We start from the raw sequence: 24,737 nt of genomic DNA on the forward strand, positions 1-24,737 counted from the left end.
GAGGCAGGAGGTGAGGGACACTGCAGTGGCATGGCCCAGGAGGTGAGGAACACTGCAGTGGCATGGCCCAGGAGGTGAGGGACACCAGCATGACGTGGCCCAGGAGGTGAGGGACACTGCAGTGGCATGGCCCAGGAGGTGAGGGACACTGCAGTGGCACGGCCCAGGAGGTGTGGGATGCCGCAGTATTGTGGCCCGTTCTTGGGACATCCTGGTGTCTCCTGCACCCTGGAGCTGCTGACTCTGACAGCCCCACTCCCCTGCAGTGCGTGGATCTGGATCTTCCCAAAGCCCGGGATTTGCCCAACCGCTTTGGGCTCACATCTCATGAGCATGTGCACGGACAGACGGACATGTGGCCGATCAGCTTGGGGCTCGGCAGGATGTCCGGCCAGCCCAGGGCTTTCTGGAGTGGAACTGACACAGCACTGGAGAGCTGAGGTATTTGGGACCAAGCATGGAAGGACATGCTTATATCCGTGATGACTGAGTGTAGACTGCCCTCTGCCAGGGAGGGGTAATAATAGATCAGTGGCCGAGGTGGGCAAGCACATTTCCTGGGGCCCAGCAGCTGTGCTTTTTAAAAACTACATAGCTGGGTTTGTAGCTTCCCAGCACAGACCCTGTCCCCACAGCCTATCTGGCCGTGATGTCACCAGTCTGGGCCAGGGAAGTGTGGGGTTTAATTATGTAGGAGCTGCAGCCTCTGTGGACCCAACTCTGAAGGGGGCTGATCCGAGAGAGCACGGGAAGTGGTAGTCAGTTGGAAGCCATAGGGATGGACAAAGTTTTCCTGGGATGCTGGCGCTGCGAGTGTGGGCAGCTCGTCTCCCAGAGGATGCAGTACTTTCTCTGGGAGTGTGGGGCTCAGGAGTCCAAGTCCTGTGGACCCAGCTGGGCCAGCCAAAAGGTGAGGGTACTGCACCTGGCGCGGTGGCCTAGCAGCTAAAGTCCTTGCCTTGAACACGCCAGGATCCCGTATAGGCGCCAGTTCTAATCCCGGCAGTTTCACTTCCCATCCAGCTCCCTGCTTGTGGCCTGGGAAAGCAGTCGAGGACGGCCCAGAGCCTTGGGACCCTGCACCCGCGTGGGAGACCTGGAGGACGTTCCTGGTCTTGGGGGACGTTGTTGGGCACCTTTGCTGGGTGTGACTCGGTTTGCAGTGGCAATAGTCAGTGTGGGGGTGATAGCTTTGTGCACACTGCATAGGGTGAAGGACACAGCGTCCCCGTGGGCTCAGTCCTGGGGCCAGGAGGTCGGTGGGCACGGCAGGAAGAGCCACAGCCTAGCCCTAGGTGCAGGAGACCTGGGGCACGGGGACAGGGAACAGCACGGGGGGGAAGGGGGTACGTGCAGCTGCCAGGGCCCAAAGGCATTCTAGGGTGCACTGTTGGGTGGTAGAGGGTTATGTGGGGAAGCCCCTGCCTCACTGTGGTCCTGGGTGCTGAGCCCTGGCTCTGGGCCTGGAACACGTGGATGCCATGGTCATGGGTTTTGGTGCTCGCACACAGGCAAGCTCCGTGGTCATGGTGTGGGATAGATACAGTGTCAGGTGTGGAGACCCTCAGCCCTAGCTGGACAGGCAAATGAGTCATGAGGGTCGAGCCCTCAGCAGGGTCACGAGGGTCCTGCCAGGATGCGTCTCTGTGCTATCTGGCCCTCCGTGGCCTGCGAGCACAAGGCCTCTGCTGGCTGGCACCGAGTCTGGCAGTGCCTGGGGCAGCCTTGGCTGCTGGAGCTGTAGGGAGCCACATTGTGCTGTTCAGGTTGCCTGGCCTGTGCTGTTTGGTTAGCGTGCCCAAGGGGGTGGGCACAGCTCGCTTTGCTCCTCCTGGATACAGAAACTAGGTGGTGTTGGCCACCCAGGGGCTGCTGGCCGTTTTCAACAGAAAATCTGGACCTCAAGGGCATGTTGAGCCTGGCATTCGCCCTCCATGCTTTGGCCCTGCGAGGATGATAGCTCAGGACCAAAGAACTTCATCTGAGTCTCTCCCGTGAGTGGTAAGAACCTGCTTCCTTCCAAGACCCACATTGGCGAGAAGCTGCAGTTAGGAGCTAGGGGCAGGCGAGGAAACCCAGATGGAGCTAGGGGCGAGCGAGGAAACCCAGCACCCTGCCATGGGGTGCAGGTGTCTAAACGCCAGGGCCAAACACCTCAGTGCCCTGACGGCGTTTGAGCACAAATCCCCCAGCTGCACCACAGGGTGGCCCTGCATCATGTCCTGGGAGCCAGTGCTGTGAGCTCATGTGCCCTGTCAGCCTTGGGGAGCCAATTGGGGTCCTGAGGGTCCAGGGCCCAGACCCTGCACCTCCATCACCACCCGGCACCGCAGTGCAAGCCGGGAATGCCTAACTCCTAAAAAATGAGGCTGGGCCCTGGCGCCTGGGTCATTAATTCTCGGGAGAGACCGTGGCCTTTCCCCCAGGGGGCACGGGCCAAGGTGACGGATTGCACCTGCTTGCGCTCTTGGGGACTTTGGCCAGTGGGAGGTGTCGACAGCCTTTCCCTGGTGAAATGCCGCATGGAGATTGATGACCCCCGAGCGGTGTGTGCAGCTGGGTACCCCCATCCCCCAACGCAGCCTGGCTTGTGGACCCCCCTCGGTTCCCCCTTCCACGCCCAGCTCCCACTGGGCCCCTTCAGAGTTAGGGGTTCTCTGCTCTTGTCTCAGGTTCCCAGGATGGCCCCACAATCACAACCTCGGCTTCATGCCCGAAACCTCCAACACAAATAATTTTCAATTTGCCTGGGAGTTTCAGTCGCACAATCCAATGTTAAATAATAGATTAGATGCCTCGGGCAGAGAAGCAGGATTTAAGAAGAAGAAATAAATACAAGAAGAGGTAGGATTCAGTACCTGGGGGGGGGGGGAGAAATTCGCGTCCTTCCCTCCCCCCAGGTCTGTCCTCACCCCCCACCCACCAGCCTGTCCCGCCCCACAGGGGTCTCCCGTCCTGGGCATGGTGGAGGGTGTGCCCCAGGCACCTGCAGCCCTGGGCCCATCTCCAGTCAATGCTGCCCTCATTCACCCACCGATTTCTCCTGCAGGCTCCCCCAGGCAGGAGCCCAATGACAGCCCTAGCAGCTGCTGCCCATTGGGCCGACAGCATGGGTGACGAAGGAGCAGGTCAAATGTCTAGGCTCGGAATCCTGGGAAGGGGCCTGTGGCAGCTGTGTGGCCTTGGGTGAATTTTCTTGGCCTCTCTGAGTCTCTGTCCCAAAGCAAGATTAATAACGGCATCGCTTGCAGGCATGCACGAAGGCACACAGCAGGCCAGCACACACCCCAGGGCTGGAAGGCAGGCCGCTAGGGGACGGCCCTGGAGGGAGGGTACAGGCAGCCCTCGGGAGGCAGAGGTGCCGGCAGGCTAGGTGGGGCAGGTATGGCCAAGGCACTCCTGGCTCAGCCTCCAGAGGCACGGGCTGGCCTGAGCTGGGTATGGGCTGGATGGCTGGGCATAAGGCCCTGGAGGTGAGAGTAAGGGGGCCAGGCTAGGGATCTGAAAGGTCAGCTGCAGGGAGTGTCCCTGAAGTTGCCTCATGACCCTGTGTGTGGCTGCTGGGCCAGGAAGGTCACCATGGTGGTGCCAGGGGGAGTGGCAGCCAAGGCCAGGAGGGGGTGAGGGCTGGAGACCTTCAGGGTTGGTGCTGGCCCCGTTCCCGGGGTGTAGCCATCAGGGGCTGGCAGAGGGAGTGGATGCGAGGAGCAGGGGTCAGGAGAGGTACACAGGGCTGGGACCAAGGCAGAGTGGTGACCCTGCGGGGACTTCAGACAGGAGCAGAGGGGAGCAGGCATCAGGGCTGACAGGGTCACCCTGTTGCGAGGCCACTCCAGTGCCTAGGTGACAACCTCCATATCTGCACGTATGTACATGAGTGTGTGTGTGTGTGTGTGTGTGTGTGTGTGTGTGTGCGCGCACCTGTGTGGCCGGACAATCTCATGCCCAAGGGATATTTATGGCCAGCTTTGAGTCCCTTGTGGTTGGTTCACGCCTAGGGTGAAGGGTGCTGGGTGTATGGGACCTTGGAAGGAGGACGGGGGTGCCCCCGGCTCCGACGGGCCTCAGCGATGGGTCAGGGGCCGCTAGAGGAACCAGCCCCTAACCCCTTGTCAGGTGGCCGACCGTGGCCTGCTGCCCGGCTGCGGAGGCGCAGGTTGGAGCGATGCTGCCACCTGGTGGTCCAGGAGGTGACACGAGAGCCGCTGCGAAGGCGCGGGGGCCTAGCGCCACCCGGTGGTCAGGAATGGTCTATGCGCTTGTGGTTTTCTGCCCCTTCCCACTGGATCCCACATTCCCAGGGCGGGGACCCAGTGAGGATGAATAGCCCTGTGGCCAAATCTCTGCTCTTTGGCATAGGACCCAGCAGCCAAGGAGAATCCGGGGCAGCAGGCTTTAGTTCCTGGGCCGAGCATCCTGTGGGCAATGTGAGAGCTGGAGCCTCACTCCCACAGCCTGGGAGGGGTGTGGGGAATGGCTGGCTCAGTGTTGGAGTTCTTCCTGGACCATCCTTGCACCCTGTGGGACTGGCTGCACCTGTGGCTGAGAGGGACAGATGGCCAGGGTAGGTTCCTTTGAACCGCTATGCCCTGCAAGGGCCAGGACAGCTGCGAGGTGTCAAGGAGGTCACCCCAGGCTCCTGTCCTCTGTGGATGGCTCACTCCAAGGATCACATCAGCAAAGAGGCCCTGTCTGATGGTGGAGGGTGCCCACCACCCAGGCCTGACTCCATCCTGGGCTCCTGAGAGAAGCCCCATCCACAGGTGACCACATGGAAGGGATGAGGGGCCTACAGCGGTCACATTGCCTCGGTCTCCTCACACCTGCCTTTCCAGTCCTCATCCCATCTCTCCAGGAGGCTCTAGGTCCTGGGTTGGGGGGGGGGACGTGCCACCTCTCAGTGGGGTTTCTGGGGGCTGTCCTGGCTCTCCTGGAGAGACCCCACCTAGGGGTGGGACACAGCCAGGAAGGACACTGCATCCTGGAGTTGCCTGTGGCCCCTGCTTGGCTCCCTGATCCCATCGCTCCTCTGGACGACTCAGGGCTGAGTGGGGCAGACCAAGAGGAGGGTGTGTGTGTGTGAGCAGGAGGGTGTGTGTGTAAGCAGGAGGGTGTGTGTGTAAGCAGGAGGGTGTGCAGTGTAAGCAGGAGGGTGTGCAGTGTAAGCAGGAGGGTGTGTGTGTGAGCAGGAGGGTGTGCAGTGTAAGCAGGAGGGTGTGCAGTGTAAGCAGGAGGGTGTGCAGTGTGGTCAGGAGGGTGTGCAGTGTGGTCAGGAGGTATGCCCTGTTGAATGTCAGGCTTGAGCTGGATCCTCCCACACACATGTGCACATGCAAACAGACACACAACATTCCCTTCTGCTCTCACACACACACCCTCCTGACCACACATGCACACCCAGACCCTTGTGTTCACACTCACCCACTTTCCTACACTGGGGTTGGGGCCACCTTCCCCAAGCCCCGTGTGCTGGGCCAGGGCTGGAGCTGGCAGCCAGCCCCTGTGAGCTCAGGATGGGATCCCAGGCCGGGTTTGTTACTCTCCTTGGAGGCCATGTTGGAGGTGTTGGGATGAGTTTGGTCATGGACGTCCGGAGAGATAAACCCTCTTCCACAGTGGCACTGGGTGTGTCGTCTCTCCAGCTCGACCTGGTGTCTCTAAGACACGAGGGACGATGTCTTTCCTGTCTCCAGCACGCTCATGTACACGGAGATTCACAGAGACACACTGCCATATGCACAGTCAGGCTCATGCTTGTGCGTACATGTGCAGAGACACACGCGTGCCCGCACACAGAGCGGGTGCTGATCCTGCATGCTGACCCCATCTCACACGGGTGCGCATCATGGGTGCTGACGCAAGGCTCAACATGCACACACGTCACCCACATCCTGACACACGTAGATTAAAGCGCACACGTGCTCACACACATGTCCACATACACACGGGTTCACATTCATGCTCAAGTACCACACATGAGTACATAGGCAATCACACACTCACATGCTTATCCCACACAGAGTCGCCCATATGTCCACATGGGGCTTGTCCCTGGCACTCCCCACCATCCATGCTGCAGTAGCAAAGTTGCCCACAGGCTGCCCCAGCTGGGCTTTGCAGCTGAGCAGGGCACACGTGATGCCATCTGGGGCTGCCGCAGATGGAGCCCTGACTGGGGGCGCTTCTTAGGTTGTGAGTCCTGGGCCCCATGAGCCAGCCCACTGGCTCTCACACTCTCCCGGGGCCTGGTCTGGGGCAGGTCAGCTTTGCAGGCTTCCTGCCTCCTGCAGGCCTGGCCTGCAGCATCTTCTCTGACCTAGGCACATGGAGGAGGAACTGGGGGTCCTCACTGCTCTCCACTAGCACCCCCCACTCTACTATGCACAAAGTTCCAAGCCCTGAATGGTGGGGGAAAGGAGCAAGTGACCCTCCTGTCTGAGCTGGGTTGGATGGCAGCAGTGTTGGCCAAGGGGGATGTGGCAGCCCTTCCCCCATTGCTCCCAGCAGTGTCCTGGGGCACAGCATGGTGTGGGGGGCTCAGAAAGACTCAGGACAGGTGGGGGCCTCAGGCAGGTACACAGGGGGCCGGCACTCCCTTGGCACCCCTGCCATTAAGCGTCCCCCTTAGGGCCTGTCTGGAGGTCCCTGGTCCACGACTTCACAGGCACCCCTCCCTCCCCCGCCCCAGGGCTGGCTCACCTGTGGGGCGTGCAGTCCCGGCAGGTGCGTGGGGCTGGGGAGCACGGGGTCAGGGTTCTGTAGGTGTAGTGTAGACAGTGTAGACGGTGTAGACAGGAGCCTGCTAGTCTCCATGCGATATACAGAGGGGCCCGCTAGTCTCCACGACACCACGCAGTGTAGACACTGCTGCTCTGAAAATCAACCATGTGCTTTATTTGGAATCTGCACCCCGCCCCTTCCCTTTTTGTAGAAAAGCTGCAAACCGCACGTGGTTTGGGTCAAGGCATTGGCGAAGGGCCTGTGGGAGAATTCCTTGGAGCCTGGGGGACCCTGTCCTCTGGACTTCATACTTCCTCAGCCATGGCAACTCCTCGCTGAACTAGCACACCCCTCGGTAGCCTCCCAGAGCTCCTTTGGCCCAGGAGTGAGAAAAAGCAGGTAGGGGACTAGGGTTAGGAGCCCCACCCAGGACATGGAGCCTGCTGCATCCCTGCCCCCAGCCCTCGCGTGTTCTCAGGGACCCTGTCGCTCTGGGATCATCCCAGTTCCCCGGGTGAGGATGCTCGGAGCATGGTGCTCGGAGAATGGTGCACGCACCTGCACACAGCCATCTCTGCCGCCACCCCCACCCCTACCCTACACTGCGCGGCCGTCAGTACAGGTCGGCGAAGGGCTTGGAGTAGTTGAACATCAGATAGTCCATGTAATAGAAGTCGTAGGCGCGCTGCCGCTGCGGGGCCGAGAGTTGTGCAAAGTACTGGCGCGCGATCCTGGCCGTGGTGCGCGCCTCCTGCGAGTGGCGATCCTTGAAGCGTGGGAAGGTGAGATTGCGCGGCGCGCGCACGAGGCTCAGGAAGAAGTTGGCATCGTCCTCCATGCTCTCGAACTTGCCCACGAAATCGTAATCGATGAGGCAGGGGCTGCAGAGTCGGCCGACGTGGTCCCAATGGATGTCCATGCCCACTGGCCGGTGGACGTCCAGCAGGTACTGCACGAATTCAGGGAAGCGCACGCCCGAGCCGGTCCGCAGCGCTTCGCGCGAGGCGTTGGCCCGGTAGCGCGCCAGGATGGCCTTGCCGAAGACAGGGTGGTAGTAGCTGTTTGGGTGCTCAAACTTGTCACGGAAGGCGGACACCAGCCTCTCGAAGGGCTCGCGCACGAAGAGCATCTTGGTGTAGGTGCTGAGCCGATGCAGGATGCCCTGGCGGTCGAAGGTATCCAGCCGCCTGAGCGCGCCTCCGTAGTGCACCGTGTCGTGCTGGATGCCGGCGGCGGACGAGGCCAGCCCCGCCAGCACCATGAGCACGCGCTTCCAGTTGGAACAGCCGGCCTTGGGCACCTCGCAGTAGAGCACGCGGTGCCGGTCCTCCACGAAGATGCGCGACACGTGGCGCGGCGTGATGGCCCTGCTACGGCTGCTGCTCGCGCGGTACTTGGCGCAGGCTTCTCGCATCAGCCGCTTGCGCTCCTGCTGCGCACGCTGCAGGTCCGCCCAGCGGCCGTCCGGGGCGCCTGGTTCAGGCCGGACCCCAGCGGCGGTTCCCGCCGAGCTGTTGGTGTTGGTGGCCGCGGGCATCTTTTTGATGAGCAGCCGCCGGCGGCGCTGCGGGAGACGCGGCCGGGCACCCGGCTTCAGGTGCGGTGGAGACTGATCAGGCACTGGCACGTGGAGACCTTTGGGGGCACGGCTGGACAAATCTAGGGGAACCTTCTCGGTGGGGATCCTCGAGTTGCCATTCGGGAAACCGCCACCCAGTCGTGGGAGGTCCTGGAGCGGAGAGAGGAAAGGTCACCCTGGGTGCACAGGAAGGGGTACCAGGCCCGCCCCGAGAGGTGTCCCAGGTTTTCCTGGGGTGAAGGAGCAGGAGACGGGCTCGTCCGGCAGATATCAAGGTCCAGCTAAGTACCCAAAGGTTCCCCCTTGCCAGACGCGCGCACGGATCTTGCTATCAAGGGGACGCTGGACGCAGGGGCCAATTTGGCCACGAGATGGCGCGCTGCTCCCACGAATCTCGGGTTGGCCGAGGGGCGCGCGGGCGCCCTACAACGCAGAAGGGGAATTCAAGGGATCCAGATCCTTCCTGGGCTTGGCTGCCAGGGCCCCTGGGAAGGACTGGCCACTTCTGTCTTCCCAAGAATGGGCTCAATGAGAGCTCCCAACTGTCATCCCAGCCCTGCCCTGCTCCCCGCCCTGGGACCCACCTGACTCCGGATTTACCTTGTGGGGCCGTTGGGGCCTCATGCTGAACTGGACTCCTGAGAAGCAAAGGGGAGAGGGGATCAGTAGCCGAAGTAGCACGTGTGAGTTCTTGACCCCCGACGCAGCCTGGAGGGTCCTGGATGGGGGCGTGTCTGGGAGCAGAGGAGAGGACTGGGCTCCCTCCATCCCGACTCATACAGGTCTCACTGGCTCTCCCAGCTGAGGCTCCCTTCTCTGCGAGTCACCTCCCACAGCGAGAGAGACTTGGAAAGGTGCCCTGCCCAGGTATGCACGCCCCCTGCCTAGGTGCACGCGCGCGCACACACACACACACACACACATACCCTGCCGAGGTGCGCGCGCACACACACACACACACACACACACCTTGCCCAGGTGCACACATTTGATCCCACTGCACCCACACTGCTGGCTTGCAGTCAGCCAGGGCTCTTCCAGTCAACCCCGCCTCAGCCCACCTCAAGGAAAGGACCCTTCTGGAAGCTGTGCAGGAGCCAGCCAGGCCCTGGTTCTGGTGCAAGTGAGTTCATACTGGGAACACAATGCTCTCACCCAGCTTTGCACATGCCAAGCAGGAAGCAGAGCACATGCCTTCCCTGCTTGCCCTAGGAAGCCGCTCTCCTGGGCACTGCCTCAGCTGGCCCTGGGACTCTGGACAAGCCGTCTGGCTCATCCCGGTCTACTTTGAGGGCTGAGCAGAGCCCAGGCAAAGGGAGTGAGGGCTGGGGAATATGGACAGACACGGACGTCACACTCCAGAACGTGCCCTTTGCCCACCAGGGAGGCCTCTCACCTGGTCACTCCTGTTAATGAACTCTGGTGGTGGGAACTTGGGATGGGAGAGGTGCTTCTCCCTTGTGCCCTGCTTGGTCTGCATTGGGGAAGGTTCCAGAAAGACAGGAGATGGCCTTTGGAGAAAGTTACTCAGTGGTGTGGCCATCAGCTTCATTTGGCTCCAATGAAGCAGCTTCCTGGGCTGCTGGTAGGAAGTCAGGGACCTGGGGATGGCGGCATGGATGACCAAAAGTTTTGATCGCCAACTGGCCACCTCTTAGAGCACAGAGCCGGCTGGCATGGAGGGGGCTCTGTGCTTGACCATACCTGTTCCCCTGGTCTAGCAGCTGCCTGAAGCTGGGGGATGCTCTGGGGGCTCAGCACGTGCCCTGATGTTTTGGTGAACTCAGCTGGCCAGTGGACAGCTGGGTCGTCTTGGTCCTAAAGATCCTAGATCCTCCCTGCTGGGTCTAACGTTCCTGATTCAGCCAGTGTCCCTGGGGGCAGTGTCCCGTATGCTTTGCACTTGGCAGCAAGTCAGGAGGGACACACAGCTCACCTGAAGGTTGGAACAGCCCCCACGTCTTAAGAAAGCGACAACTGAAATCGTTGCCTCTTCTGCTGATCCCTTTAGACTGGAAATAGGAGGTGTGTCCTGCTGGACAGCTCCAGGTTGCACCTGTGTGCCTCTGCGCATGTGAGGAGCCTGGAGACATGTCCTCCCCCACCCGTCCACAGAGGTGAAGGGAGCCCCGTGTAGGACTGGCTGACCTGCTGGGGTGAGGGCCAGCAGAAGGGGCCCAGTCCAACAGATGAGGAGTCATCTGGAATGAAGCTCCTCACCTGTGTCCCTCACTGCCGCATGCTGGCTTCCTGAGTTTGTGTCTCCTCTGTGTGTGTATGTGTATGTGTGTGTGTGTGGCAGGGGGGTTGGTTCCCTGGTTTCAGCAAGGATGACAGGTCCCTCCTCTCCACCACCCCGAGAGGACCCCTGCGGCAGTGGCACCCGCTCAGCTCTCCTCGGCACTGCTGGGGTGCCTTAATTATTTTCTTCTGGTGATGGCAGCTGGCTCTGCTAAATCACCTCTCCTCTTCGGAGTCTCCGACACGGGAATTTACTCTGCTTGTCACCGCTGTCAGCTTGTCAAGGTGTGTCGACGCTTATTCATATTCTGTCCATGGAGCCAGTGAGTCATGCCAGATCCAGCCAAGAGGGTCCAGGGAGACACTTGCAGAAGGCACCCTGCCAGCTGGCCAGGTTGGCAAGGATGTTCTGATCCATGCCACCATCCTCAAGTCCCTGACTTCTTACCAGCACCCAGAGATGGGCTCTGGGTCCTGTCCCAGCTCACCCACCATTCACACTGGAGAGAAGAGGGGAGCTAGCTCCTTGCTCTCCAGACTCTGAGCCTAAAGGAGGTTCCAAGCCTGGCCCTCTCCAAGGTCAGCTGCTCTAGAGCCTTGGGTGCAGGCTGGAAGCCAAACTCCTGCTTGGCCAATCCCCAGGATGGGGTGAATTTCTTAACCTCTTCTTGGCCGCATTTCCCCACACAACCAACCTAACAGCAGTAGCTGTTTTTGGAAGGAAATATGGTCTTGTGGGTCTCGAGAGAGCCAGTGACAGATTGTACGTGGACACTGCCTAGTCCTAACCCTTGGTGGTTTGTGAGTCAGAGCTGAGTAGTGCCCCCACAAGGTTGCTTGTGGATAAAGGCAAAAAATGAAGAAGATGCTAAAGGCTTTGCACCCCACTGATTCCCACTTCTAGGGAGGTCTCTGGTCAGGACACTGGTCTGCTGGATGCATTTCAGGACCCGGGACAGCTCCACAGTCCATCCAGGGAGGCCGGGTTCAGGGCCCTGCCTCTGTTGCAACCCGGAAGACCAGCACCAGGTGTGTGACCTTGACCTCCAAGCCCTTTACAAGTGCACAACCTAGGGACAAACTGGGCTTGTGGAGTGACACAAGCCATGTCTCTGTCTGCCCTCTTCCAGTTTCCCCAGAACACCAAAAGCCTGTAGAGGAGTTTCCCCGCCTTGCATAGGAAAACATAAATGCCCACTTTCTAACAGATGACATCTGTGGACTGTCTGAAACACACGCCGTGCGGTCAGAGTGAGTCCCCACGACCAATGGGGCTACTGAACACCTGCCATGCCGTGAACTTGGCCTTGATCGAACTTCCATGTCCCAGAGCTTAGTTGAGAAGCTTCCTGGTTGTCTGCTGAGGAGTGGTGGTGGCTGATGAGCAAGAATAAGGCCCGGTTCTTAGTAATCAGGTAGGGTGGTCTGGGTCTGGGGCAGAGCTGGGGAAGGGGTTTCACCATCATGTGGGCTGTTGGTGGAAGACCTGCAGGAGAGATTACACGAGGTGCCCAGGACCCACTGGGGGTGGCTGTGGAGGTCAGCCTGTCCATCAGGCCATGTTGGCAGACAACACAAACACAGGTGGAGAAACAAAACCCAATGCCCAGATGACCCCAGCACCAAGGTGAGTCACGTGACCCTAGTCCCAGCCCCCAGCCGGGACGGGCGGCAATGTCCACTTCTTTGGGCAAGGGCACAGCCCCAAGTCCCTGTCTCTGCAGCAATTTCCCCATGTTTCCAGGATCTTCTAGCCTGAAGGGGCTCTTTCCTTGGTAATATCCCTGCGCCCCGAGACAGCTGTCTGGTAGCTCAGTCTTGGGGTCAGGCTGCCCACCCCTCTTCATCCATGCATGTGGCCACTGATGCAGCTCACCAGGCCAGGAGACCTCCAGGGTCCCGCCTGCTCTCCACAGCTCAGGCTGGCCCAGCCGCAGCAGACCCAGACTCTGCGCCCATGACCTTGTGCAAGAAGGGTGGAGGGAGAGAAAGGAGTGGGGAGGCAAAGCAGAAACTTAAGGGATCAGCTTCTATGGTCGTGGGCCATCTGAGCTGTGCAGGGCGAGCCAGCCAGCTGGGGGCCAGGGCTGGGAGCAAGTGGGGGCTCAGGTCTCAAGGCAGCCTGGAGGCAGCGCTCATTCCTGCTGAGAGTACTCAGTCTCCACTCCAAGGCCTCCTCTGGGGCTGGGCGACACCCACCATGTGCTGGGGGCGTGATTGGCTCAGGTCCTGAAGCTGATGGCCCCTGTGACAACAGCTGAGCCTGTGGCACCCAGTCCGGTTCCTGTCACCAGCTCTGTCCTCCCTCCTCTTCCAGCAGAGACACAGTTGGAGCAGCAGGGCATCGCTCATGGCTCAGGTCCCTGCTACCCAGGTGCGAGACTCGCAAGAGTGGGTCCCACGCTCCTGGCTTCAGCTTGGCTCAGCTTTCCCTGGTTAGTTGGAGGAGTGAGCCAGCGGATAGAAGATCTGTGTCTCCTCTCTCTTGTCTGTATTTTGAAATGTATTTGCAATAAATACGTTTCAAAAGGACAGCAGTCATATGGGAACGGAAGTCCATCCTCATGGCTGCCTCTTCCCTGTGAGTCATGGTACCCGGAGTCAGGATTTGAGCATCATTTTGCAAGGGAGCAGAACTAACCCAGAACAGGGGTGATATGATTTTGGGCAGGCCGGGAAGGGGGTGTGAGTTGCTGCTGGAGAGTTCTTAAATCAGGAAGGAACAATCTGGAGGAGGGGACGAGACAGTTTATCCGCCCTGATGGGCAATGAAGGAGCTTGTTAGCTCTGGCTGTCCTTGGGGTGGGGAGACACTTGGCCTTGTCCATCTGTGTCATTTTGACAGAAATCCTGCACACAGCAGGAGCTCAATAAATGCTCGAGGCAAGGCCGATGCTGCCCAGCCTGAAAGCTGGTCTCAGACCAGTCTGGCAGGCACCCACTGACTCCCAGGCGGACTTCTCCAGCCCAGCCCCAACAGCCTGGCAAGCGCCATGGGTTGGGTAGCAGGTATCAGCTAGGAGCTAGGAGCTTCTTCCGGGTCTCCCACGTGGGTGCAGGGTCCCAAGGCTTTGGACCATCCTTGACTGCCCTCCCAGGCCACAAGCAGGGAGCTGGATGAGATGTGGGGCTGCCGGGATTAGAACCTGTGCCCATATGGGATCCCGGCTCATGCAAGGCGAGGACTTTAACCACTACACTATCTCACTGGGCCCAAATCCATTGCTTTTAATTGAGAGGTCAAGACAGGAGAAAGGAGATGAATCAGGGCCTGACCGTGCATCCTGAGACAAGATCCTTGGCCTCACTGAGCCGGTTTCCTCATCTGTAAAATGGGATTCAAATGTGCACCTTGCAACAGGTGGGTGACGTGATCCTGCCAGATGCCTGGACCCGGGTCCTCACCATGGCGGCCAAGCCGTCTCTGGGGCTCACCTTCAGGGGAGGGGAGTAGCTGGGGCCGGGCACCGACGGCTCTGACAGCTCCTCGTTTTGCTTTGTGATTTCAGCGTTTCGCCTCCGTGACGACGAGCTGTCAGCACAGCCTGGGCTGCCAATTCCCTCAGAGCTGTCAAGCAGCCCAGCTCCGGAGCTGCCTGTCCATCAACCAGCCAGCCAGCCGGCCGGTTCCCTGGTCCCGCAGCTACCCAGCCCACTATGTGGTGGTGGAGGGGGAGATGGGGAGCCCTGCTGTGCACCCTCCCTGCCCTACCCCCCAACCTCAGCATTCCACTTATCCTCACAGGAGGGGTCCCACGCTGGCTTGGGTCACAGCCTGTAGGTGACTCCTACACCTCCCATACCCTGCACCCCACCCAGGCGTCTGATCAGACTGTGCATGTCATAAGCCGCATGCAACAGCCGCAGTACAGCACATGCATCTCTTCCTGCCATGTGTGGGAAGTGGGCTGGATGGGGAGTGGCACTTTCATGTCCCTGTGTGGTCTCAGAGTGTGTGCAGCCACATGCCTGAGTCTGGAAAGAGAGGCAGCAGCTGCAAGTCATGCCCGAGGCACGAGGGACAGGGACCTCGCGGTGGACGAGGCAGTTGGAGGCCTCGCTCACAGTCCACTAACAAGTGAGGGGGCAGATTTGAAGCTACCGCTGTGAACATGGAGTGGGACCCTTGTTAGGGAGGTGGGGAGGGGCTAGAAACCATCTCTCCATGGCCTTAGCGGGACACGGGGACTGGCTGGCCGTGGACACTGATGCTATTTCCAGCAAGGTGGGTGCAGAGCCATGCCGTGAACTGTGGGATGCCTCCGGGTCTCCATGTGTGGTTGAGCAAAGGGTAGCTGGAGGACGGGATGGGAAGCTGTGTGCACATGCGTGTGTGTGTGTGTGCATGAGGAGAGAGAGAGAGAGAGATGTCCACTCAAAACACAGGCTTGGGAAGGCCCACAGTACCCATGCTTCTCCGAGGAACTGCAGGCTGGGGAAGGCAGGATGCTGTTTTTCTAGTGGGGGCTCCGAAGGAGTCACCTCTTCCGCTGTGTTCAGCCACAACCTCAGGGCACGCTCATGTCTACTGGGTCCGAGATGACCATGTAGGGGACAGTGTCCCCTGGGGGTCACATTCCAGCCAGGCTTGCAAGCAAGGGTCCAGTTGGACCTTAAAAATGGTGCATTTCCTTGCTCTGGGGTCATTGGGAAATAAACATGAGGGTGGGGCTGCAGCAGCAGCAACACCCAGGGACCCAGGCCTGGCCTAGGCACTGTGGAGCCAGCCACAGGCTGGGGGGACCCCTTTTCCAGGGGATTGGAGTCAGGCCAGTGAGGCAGCCAGTGAGACAGCCTCATTACCGAGGTGGCCCGGAATGCAAGATAATGATCAGCCCAGCTGCAGCCGGCCTCGGGATGTGTGGTTTCGGATGCAGCGTCAATTACTGAGCTGGCCTGTGGTTGTCAGAGCTGTCACAACTGCCGCCTGTGATACCCTGAAGAGCCACAGAAGCAAATCCGTCTTAGCCGATGCTTCTTTGAAGTGGTCCCTGCCGCACACCGCTCTGTCCTGGGAAGGCACTTCAGACCCCCTGGGGAAGACAGGGGCCCCTGCAGGCACAGCTGAACAGGGGTGGCTGCCCTGACCATGGCAGGATCTACAGACATCCGGGCACTTGGTGGAAGCCCCTGCTTCCCCAGCTCTGACCCAAGCACGAGGAAGGCAGCTGCAACTCCAGGCCCTTCTTGCTCACCAATATCTTGGTGTATGCGCATGGGCAGCTGGTTTATTTATTTATTTATTTGTTTATTTGTTTATTGTTGGGGAACAGCTCAATGATTGCAAGGGTCGGGCCAGAAGGGCACCTGGAGCCCCAGGTAGGGAGACCCCAGCAGGCAGGCCCACCGTTGTCTGCCAAGGGTCAGGATGGCTACCTGCAGGCTGTACAGGGAAGGAGATGGCATTCCCCAGGGCCTTGAACTTGCAGCTTGATCCAGCCAAGGCCTGGAGCTTGGGACCTCAGGGAGCCTCTGGCCCCAGGATTTGCATGAGAATTTGCATAGAGTCCCAGTGTGTCACAAGAGCCCCAGTGTTGGATGCTTGGTCCTCAGAGTGGCGATGTTGAGGGAGGCAGGGGTCTTGGGAGTTTGTCAGGCTGCGGGAAGCATTGTCTCTTGGGACCCCAAGATCCTGCTAGTGAGAGGGACCTGTATTCCTCTGGGAGCCTTCCTTCTGTCCACAATGATGCGATGCAGCCTGCATGCCACTGTCTGAACATTTCCAGCCTTGAAAGCAGTTGAAATAAACCTTTTTTCTTGAGGACACACCCAGCCTCAGGCGCTGGAGTGAGGGAGATGGCTCTTCCCCTCCAGGGGTGGGCAGAACTCCTGGGTGTGGATGCCCATCTGGGACTTGGCAGAGGCCGACTGTACAGATATTATCTTCCCTTGGCCCCATTGCATTGCCTTCTGAATGGTCAGTCCTTGCTCAGCCCGAGTCCAGGGGTGCATGGTGGGGCAGCAGGGTGCCTCTGGCCAGGCCAGCAGCAGACCCCATGGGCCCCATCGTCCCCTCCACCCACTGTGGCCATGCCAGGGCTGGGCCCACACCCTCATTGCCCGCACACACACACACACACACACACACACACACACACACACTCTCCTCCTACACCTGCAGTACCCGGCCCACAAGAGGTGCCTAGTCCTGGGGCACTGGGTGCACAGGGTGCACAGGGTGCAGGAGCCCCAAGGGTTGCCTGTTCAGGATATCTTTTTGGAGACACCACCTGGGAATGCTGAGTCCACAGAAAGTGTTAGAACTGGGACCTGGTGATGTGGCTAAGGCATTGGCAGGTGGCAGGCTTGCAATTAGGTGGGGAGCAGGACAGGAGAGGAGGCAGAACAGCTGGTGGGTGGTGAGTCAGGGGTATGTGGGGGAGGGGAGGGATTTATATACCACTCCTCCTCTGCTAACACCCTGTCAGGACCCTCCACGGTGACGGGGGCTGAGGGTGGACAGGTGGACAGGTGAGGAGAGAAGTCTGACCCCAGCCGTGCTGCCCATGGGGACAGAGACTTGAGTAAGGTCTGTAGGCAGGTGCGCTCACAGCAGGACATGGCACAGCATGTGGGGGTCCATCAGCTCCAAGTTACACACCCCCGGGTGGGGGACAGCGCAGCTGGGTGCCCAGAAGACACTGTCTGAGGTTGCCGGCTTCTCCTTCCATCGCTTGGCAGGTTTTTTCCCCCCCTCATTTCTGCAAGAGCATCAGGCGTGGTAGGTTTTGTAAATGGAAGCTGCGGCTCGTGCAATGCTGTGCAGGCTGGCTGGGGTCGCCGGGCCAGGAGAGCTAAGGAAGATGTGCTGAATGGTTTCTCTATTTCCTTTGAAGTCCCACCAGCATGGCTGGCACCGGCACAGAGGCGGCCCCTCCTCCCAGCTGCCCGCAGCTCCAACGGGTCCAGCCTGGCTCTGCAGCGTGTGTTCGGGGCATCTCTCTGTGGTCACGGGATGTGCTATTCCAGGAAATGAAAGCCACTTGGTGTGTGTCTTTGGCCTTCCGCATCTGTGTGTGGCAGCGCTGAGCAGCCATACTGAGGGGGGATGATGGGGGCAGCAGGGAGGGGCATCTTCTCTGGAATTAATGATTCGCTCGCTGCATGCAAACTGCTCAGCCCACCGTGGCATCTTCCGCAGGATTAAACGTCACTCCTTCTAATGATTTGATTTATGCCCCGAGGTTTACAGTTGCAAGCAAAATATTGCGACGACAGCGATACATCACACCCGAGACGCTTGCCGCAGCCACGGGCGTGTTGTCTGCCTGTCTGGATGTTGACTTGGGTGGGGAGGGGGTGGGGGGCTGCTGGGTAATGGCACTTGTGGGTGGCTGAGGCGTGGGCACAGTTCTATGGCCAGTGATTCACATGGCATCTAGAATCTCAGAGGAGGAGAAAATCCACAGGACACCTTCCTGGACACTGGGGTGGTGGTGCCCTCCGAATGTTCTCCCCAGCTCTCAGCCACTCTGTTCTGTTGTCCCCCTGAGCCAGAGATGCAAAGACTGGAGGGAGGCAAGGAAGGTCAGGTCAGGGCAGTTGTGCAGGGCCGAGGGCATGGCAAGCATGAAGACAGGACCAGCCTGCACACAGGTGTGCTTGGGCTGGCATCCCTTCCCACCTAGATCGTGCCCTGCAGAACCAGGGCTCAGAGGAGCTAGACTCAACCTCAGGGCTCACAGTGGATCTGGACAGACCCCAGCCTGGGCCTTAGGTAGAAACCAGAGGCCCTGCTTTTCCAGCTGTGTATTCGGTTACAAACCCCATCGCCCCGATGCTGTGAGCCTGGGAACAGCTGACTCCGAGAGACAAGGCAGAGGCCCAAGATGGCATGAAGGGCAGGTGCTGCTGCTCCAGGGGATGCCATGAGGCACAACTGTTCCCACCAGCCAGGTCAGTGGTCCCAGGCCTGTGAATCAGAGCCTCCTCTCTGCTGGAATGAACCCCAACCCTGGCACCAAACAAGGAGAAAGGTCACAAAGCGGCAAGGTCTCCTCACCCAGGTGTGTGTAGGGAGGACGTGGGGAGGGGCCTCCTGCCTTACATACATCTGTTGGATGTGAGAGATGGCTGTGTTCCTAGCAGAGGCCCTGGCTGAGGTAGTTTACCCATGAGAGGTCACAGCCCAGGGCCCAGCGGCTAAAGTCCTTGCCTTGCATGCACCGAGATCCCAAGTGGGTGCCAGTTCGCACTGCGGCTGCTCCACTTCCCATCCAGCTCCCTGCTTGTGGCCTGGGAAAGCAGTAGAGTATGGCCTGAAGCCTTGGGACCCAGAAGAAGCTCCTGGCTCCTGGCTTCGGGTAGGTTCAACTCTGGCTGCTTGGGGAGTGAACCAGTGGTTGGTAGATCTTTCTCTCTGTCCCTTCTCTCTGCAAATCTGACTTCCCAATAAAAATAAATAATTCTAAAAAAAAAGTTCATAGCCCAGGCTGGCTTGGGATGCTGGATACTGCAGGACGAGGGAGCGGTATGTGTCAGACATGTGGTCTGGAGCCTGATTCTGGCACATTTGTCAGGGAAGTGTTTGGGGGATGGGCTCTGGGTAGGAGGGCTCTTGTGCTGCACTGGTGAAGCAGTTTCAGGTATCATGGGCATGGATGAGGGGTGAGTGTAAGCTGGGGTATGTTGGCAGCAGATGGCACGTGGAGAGGGTGCACAGCATGTGGCTGGCAGGTGGATAACAGGAGGATGTGTGCGGCTGGTGTATGGATGCTATGTGGAGGGTATGGGGGATGGGAAGTGAATGGTGTGTGGATGTTGTGTAGCATGGTATGTGCCATTGGTGGATAAAGTCCTGAGCAACTATTGGACAGAATTCAACAAGGCTTGGAGCTGGACAGGTGAGAACTGATGGAGGGGATCAGCCGGCAGAGACGGGGTCACTGTGTGGCTGCAGGCAGGCTCCAGAGGGCCGGCACAAGAGGAAACTCAGCTGTCTCCCTGTGTTTGGCTGCTGTCACGCTCATGGAGACAGCACACATGACAGCGACCTTGGTGGCTCCAAACCAAAGGAAAGCAAAAGTCCCCCAAGTTCCCAGGAGCACCTTGGCTCACCAAGCAGTCACTGACACCCAAAGACAAAGCTTGTGTCCGTCTCTGATTAAACACGAGGGCAAGAGACCCCATTGTTTGTTTCCCTACAGCCTGGCAAATTTTGACAATGAGACCTTTAGAACACATAATTCTGCAATGTTTGTAATTCCAGGCAGATAAGAGATAACAGTGAAGCATTCAGGAGCAAAAATAACCTTTTATCACCTAATTTAACAATGTTACTGGAAAAAAAAAATACAGCAGAATGTAAAATGCTATTTGAATGATACAATGTATCGTCTTAGATGGCAGGGATTTTAATTGCCACAATCAGAGTCCAAACACACTCGCACAGCAGCCCTGACAAGATGCTGCTAATGACAGGGTGTCAGTGACAAGGGGCGGCGGGAAGGGTCAGACTCGCAGCTCCTTCTGCTCTGTAGCCACCGACACCAGACAGCTGCCGGGAGCAGCTCTCCTCTGCCTCCACTCCGCGAGAGGAGGAAATCTGCTCAGATATTACTATTCATCAGCCAGCACATTAATATTCATCAGCTAATATACACTTCTCAGGACAACAAGAGATAAAGGAATCTTAGGATGTGGTGGATCAGGGAACACGGAACAGCTAAGTGGATTTCCTCGGGACACACAGCATAAACAGCACTAAGCCTCTTAGACGTGTCAGCTCTGTAGAGAACGAAGCTTGGGCCCCCACGCCAGCTGAGAGCGGAGCCTGGGGTTGGGACAGGGAAGTGAATTCCTCCTTGCAAAGGGGTAAGGTGGGGCTGGCACAAGGAGTCTCCACAGCTTTTCCTCTCAAGGCTCAGATGGACACTGCAGCAAAGCTCACTGCTGGGCGTAGCAGGTAAAGCTGCTGCCTGCAGCACTGGCATCCCATATGCGTGCCGGTTGGAGTCCTGGTTGCTCCATTTTCCATGCAGCTCCCTGCTAATGTGCCTGGGAAAGCAGCAGAAGATGGACCAAATCCTTGGATCCCTATACCCTCGTGGGAGACCTAGGTGAAACCCCTGACTTCTGGCTTTGGGCTGCTCTAGTCCTGGCCATTGTGGCCACGTGGCGAATGAACCTGCAGTTAGGAGATCTCTATCTCTCATTCTCTCTGTGTAACTCTGCCTTTCAAATCAACACATCTATTTTTTTTTAAATAAAGAAAAATAAAACGAAAACCTCACACCATGCCATGAGCCAGCAGGAGACAGAGCAGAAAGACACAGAATGGCCAGGCAGGCACCTCTCACTGCCCACGAACAGAGGACCCCACGCCTGTGACACTGGCTTGGAAGAGCTTCATATGGGACCAGCTTTTATCCAAGCAAGAATTCTACCCCTGTGGGCTTCGAACAGGCAGGCTATGGTTTTGGATCCCTGCCTGGGTACTGAGACCCATCAGGGGCTAAGACCTCATCTTACTTCACCCAGCTGGCCAGGTGCTGGGTGGAGCTGGGGTCTAGATCAGGACCGACTCCATGCCCTTACTCTTGGCATAAGTTAGCACTGTTATCAGTGGGTGAAGGGGTGGGCACAACAGAGGGCTGGCTAGGTGGAGGGGGGTTCACAGCAGGCCTCCCCCTCCTTGTACACCAGGATGCTTGAAAGTGGACCCAGGGTCCTGGCCTGGGGTGACCCATTCTGGTGCCCCTGTAGAGGCCAGCCTGTGGGGTGCTGGAAGAAAATCACCTTCACACATCCAGGCTGCCCTGCTGCCTTCACTGGCAAATGCACATCAGAGTGCAATTAACATTTTAAGTACTAATTATTTTACTTGGAAGCCTAAGACGAAGGATCCTTCAATTTCAGATTAATTGGAGAAAAATGGTCAACAGTTACTGAACAGCAGGGGGGTGGCCCTGCTGTTCTATTACAGGGCTGGGCCGTGAGGCAGGCAGGCAGGCAGGCAGGCAGGCAGGCAGGCAGGAATCTGGGGTCTGCTAGCAGCAGTAGCTGCTGCCAGGCTGGGAGGGCCATGAGCAGGGCCCTGCCCACAACTCCAAGCTTTGGGCCCAAAGCCATCATTTGCTTTTTTACCTTGTCCATTTTGTTCCACAGAAGCTATGGCAGGAAACCCAGCCGTATGAGATGGGCTCCTTAGTAGAAGCAGAGTTTAGAATTCCCATCATTGCTTACACTGGGTACAACTCTGAGACACAGGTGCCTGCAGATGGGCAGAGGCGCACCTGCCTGCTGCCAAGGGACACAGGTACTGCCCGCAGGACAGGCTCACTCCGAGAGGTGTTGGCCTTCTCAGTTAAGGGGCTGCAGCCAGTATCCCAACCCCTCTACTGCTCCCCTCCCTTGGGGATAGGTCACCGATGCTGGGAAGGGGTGGAGAGGAATCTCATGGGAGATGCACGAGGCTCTGGTCCTCACACTTGTGAAAAACTGAAAGGGGTGCTTCCTTTTTCGCTTTGCCTACTTGTCCTCCTTTGGGAAAGCTGGGGGGGGGGATGGGTGGGAGGTTGCCCAGGACATGGAGGAGGGGGCGCTCACTCTGGAGGCTTCCTCTCCCTCGTGGACAGCCCTGGGATCCTAAGGGCCACCTCGACAATGCCAGGAACCTGTGATGACCTTGCCTCGGGGATGAGCAGAACCCTGACCAAGGACATCCAGGGTTGAACATCTCGAGACACTAAGCTTGGCCAGGAACCTGCCTGAACAAGCGACAGGGCCTGCCCAAGGACATCTCCCTGATCCATGTCGGCCACCATCGGCCTCAGTGACCCCTGGGCTCCCTGCTGTTACCCACTCAAGTCACTCTTCTCTCTCAGGTGCCACTCTTCCTTGCCTTTTCTCCTCGAAGGCAGAGACCCTCTTCCTTCCCTGCAGGTTCTGGGAGGCCTAAACACCCTGGTCTTCTCTGAGTGTCTGGGTCCTTCTGTCAATTATGTGCAAGAGGCAGTGCTGCGTGGTGGGCTGCAGGCCGAGCCGTCCTGGCATAGAAGCTGTGGCTCCACTTCCTACCAGCTGTGGGGCCTTGGGCCGGTGCTGAGCCCTCAGACTCTGGACCTGCTCGTGTGGAAGATGGAGCTAGGGACAGGCACGGCAGGGGTCTCCACAGGGAAGAAATCTGAGGGCCCAGCCTGTTGAGGTGATGACAGTGGCAATGGTCTGACCTTGTAGGTCAGGAGAACTAGCCTGGTGGTGGGGTGAGGGGCAGCAGGGTTGAAACACCCCCCTTTCTGGACACCACCATGTGTGAGGGGGATAGAAGGCTCCATCCCCCAGCCACTTCCTGCTTTGCTGGAAATCGTTAGGGTAGGAACTCCAGGCAAACAACGTGAGCAAAAGCCCTGCCTTGCATCTACCGCTAGGGCCTCTGCAGAATGCCATGACCTGTATGTGGCAGGAAAACCATCTCTGAGCTTAAAAGGCTTCCCTAGAATTGCTTTTATCATGAAACATTTCATTCTATAAACCCCAATGCTGCATAATAAACAGTAGTCACCTCCCCCATTCCCAACACCGGGTGTAAGACACAGAATGCTACCTGCATCTGTGCGGCTGCCTCTATAATCCGCTCCCCGCAGACACCTGTTCTCTGCCCTGCCAGGGCACCAGTCCCAGGAACCTGTGGTTAGCATTCCCTGCCCTTCTCATATTTAACAAAAAGGGGGTGGGGGGGGAGGAGAGGGAGAGGAGAGAGAAAGCTCCCATGTGCTAGTTCACTCCCTGAACACTTACAAGCACCAGGCAGGTCTCCCACGTGGGTGGCAGGGTCTGAAGCTGGCAGGACTTTGGAGTCCAGAGCCTGGTATCTAACGCAGGTACCCTGTACTGCAATGTGGGTCATGGACCCCTGAACTGCTAGGCCAAGCACCTGCTCTTGCTTTTTTCTTCTACCCCAGGGTACTCCTCTGTTTATTTTCTGGAGGGTAGCATGGAATTAGCTGCAGTTGCAGTATTTACACCATGGGAATTGGCAAATGCTCTCAATCAAGGATTTTTGTTTTTATCTCCCCGGGAGAACAGGTTTCTCAGCAAGCAATTGGCTACAAGCCACCCCCGGAGCAATGATGACATCGCCACCCGGGAGAGAAGGCTGCTGTCAGCTGAGGTCAGAGCCCTGATGGAAGGCAAGCTGTGAGCTGTTAGTCCTGTACAACTCCCTGGGGGTTGAGGGGAGGAAGAGTGGGTGCATCCACCTGCCTCAGTGGATCCTGGATGGAGGTGGGCACCTAAAGCTTCTACAGACTTACAACAGAACCAGACCCCAACCCCCTCAAAAAATGTACCCACACGTTTGTGATACTGCGGTTCACAGTATTTACAGACCATTCTCCGGAGCCAAACACATGTTTCCCGGAGCTCTGCCCAACCTGAAATTATTTATGACTTGGCATTCAGGGAGGAAAAGCAATTTTCTCCAAATGTCTGATGTCATGATATATAGTCCGTCTGACATGCATGTGCCAAAACGGACTGCTCCAAGGGCCTGCCCTTCAATTACTGTTACCATGAATTAACACTGCTTGGCAGGATGCTCACTCAAGTAGCCGCCAAAGAAAATGCTTAGAGCATCTTATGGGAAAATAAACACCTTGGAAGGAATAACAAGATGCATTAGCTGTTTGGCCGGGTCACTGTTTGCTAGGAGCTTTTGCTAAGCGATGCTGGTGTGAAGCTGGCATTCCTGGTTCACAGAATTCTTGGCTGCCTCGGCTATGCACGGGTCATGCCTCCTGCCTACACTAAAACATGGCATTGCTCGTGTCCAGGTACACTGTGACGTTCGGCTCAATGAACACATCCACCAGGTGAATGGCCACAGGAATGACGGCCTCTCCATATGGTGGAATACTCCCTGCCCAAGCAAGTTACTGATACATATGACAAGACCGATTCATTTCACTGAGTGAAACAAGCCATAAGAGAGCAGACGGCAGGATTTCATGTCTATACAATTCTAGAAGCGGTGACACTAACAGCTAGTGATGGAATCAGACCAGGGACGGCTTGGGGTGTTGGTGGTGAGGGGTTTGCACGGGAAGGGGCATGAGGGAATATTCTGGAACGAGGGAAGCAAGTGCTGTGTATACATTTGTCAGAACGCAGTGACAAGGGAATGTGTTTTCTTATTTATAAGTTATACCTCAATTAAACTGATAGGAGATAGTGTGAACATATTTTAGAACTCTAAAGT

At 57.9% G+C, this 24,737-nt stretch overlaps 1 protein-coding gene across 1 annotated transcript in view; it reads right to left on the reverse strand.

The window, feature by feature from the left end:
* Window positions 1-6,875: 6,875 nt before the first annotated feature.
* CHST8 (carbohydrate sulfotransferase 8) overlaps window positions 6,876-24,737 on the reverse strand; it is a 119,189-nt gene continuing 101,327 nt past the window's right edge. The window contains exons 3-4 of the mRNA XM_040976669.1: window positions 8,900-8,937; window positions 6,876-8,449 (exon numbers count right to left, since the gene is read on the reverse strand). Coding sequence (XP_040832603.1) covers window positions 7,334-8,449; window positions 8,900-8,937 — 1,154 coding nt within the window. The 3' untranslated portion in view covers window positions 6,876-7,333. The remainder of the gene's footprint in view (window positions 8,450-8,899; window positions 8,938-24,737) is intronic.

The sequence above is a fragment of the Ochotona curzoniae genome, unplaced genomic scaffold, assembly GCF_017591425.1.
Source record: "Ochotona curzoniae isolate NIBS_2020 unplaced genomic scaffold, NIBS_Ocur_1.0 contig_2699, whole genome shotgun sequence".
Lineage (NCBI taxonomy): Eukaryota > Metazoa > Chordata > Mammalia > Lagomorpha > Ochotonidae > Ochotona > Ochotona curzoniae.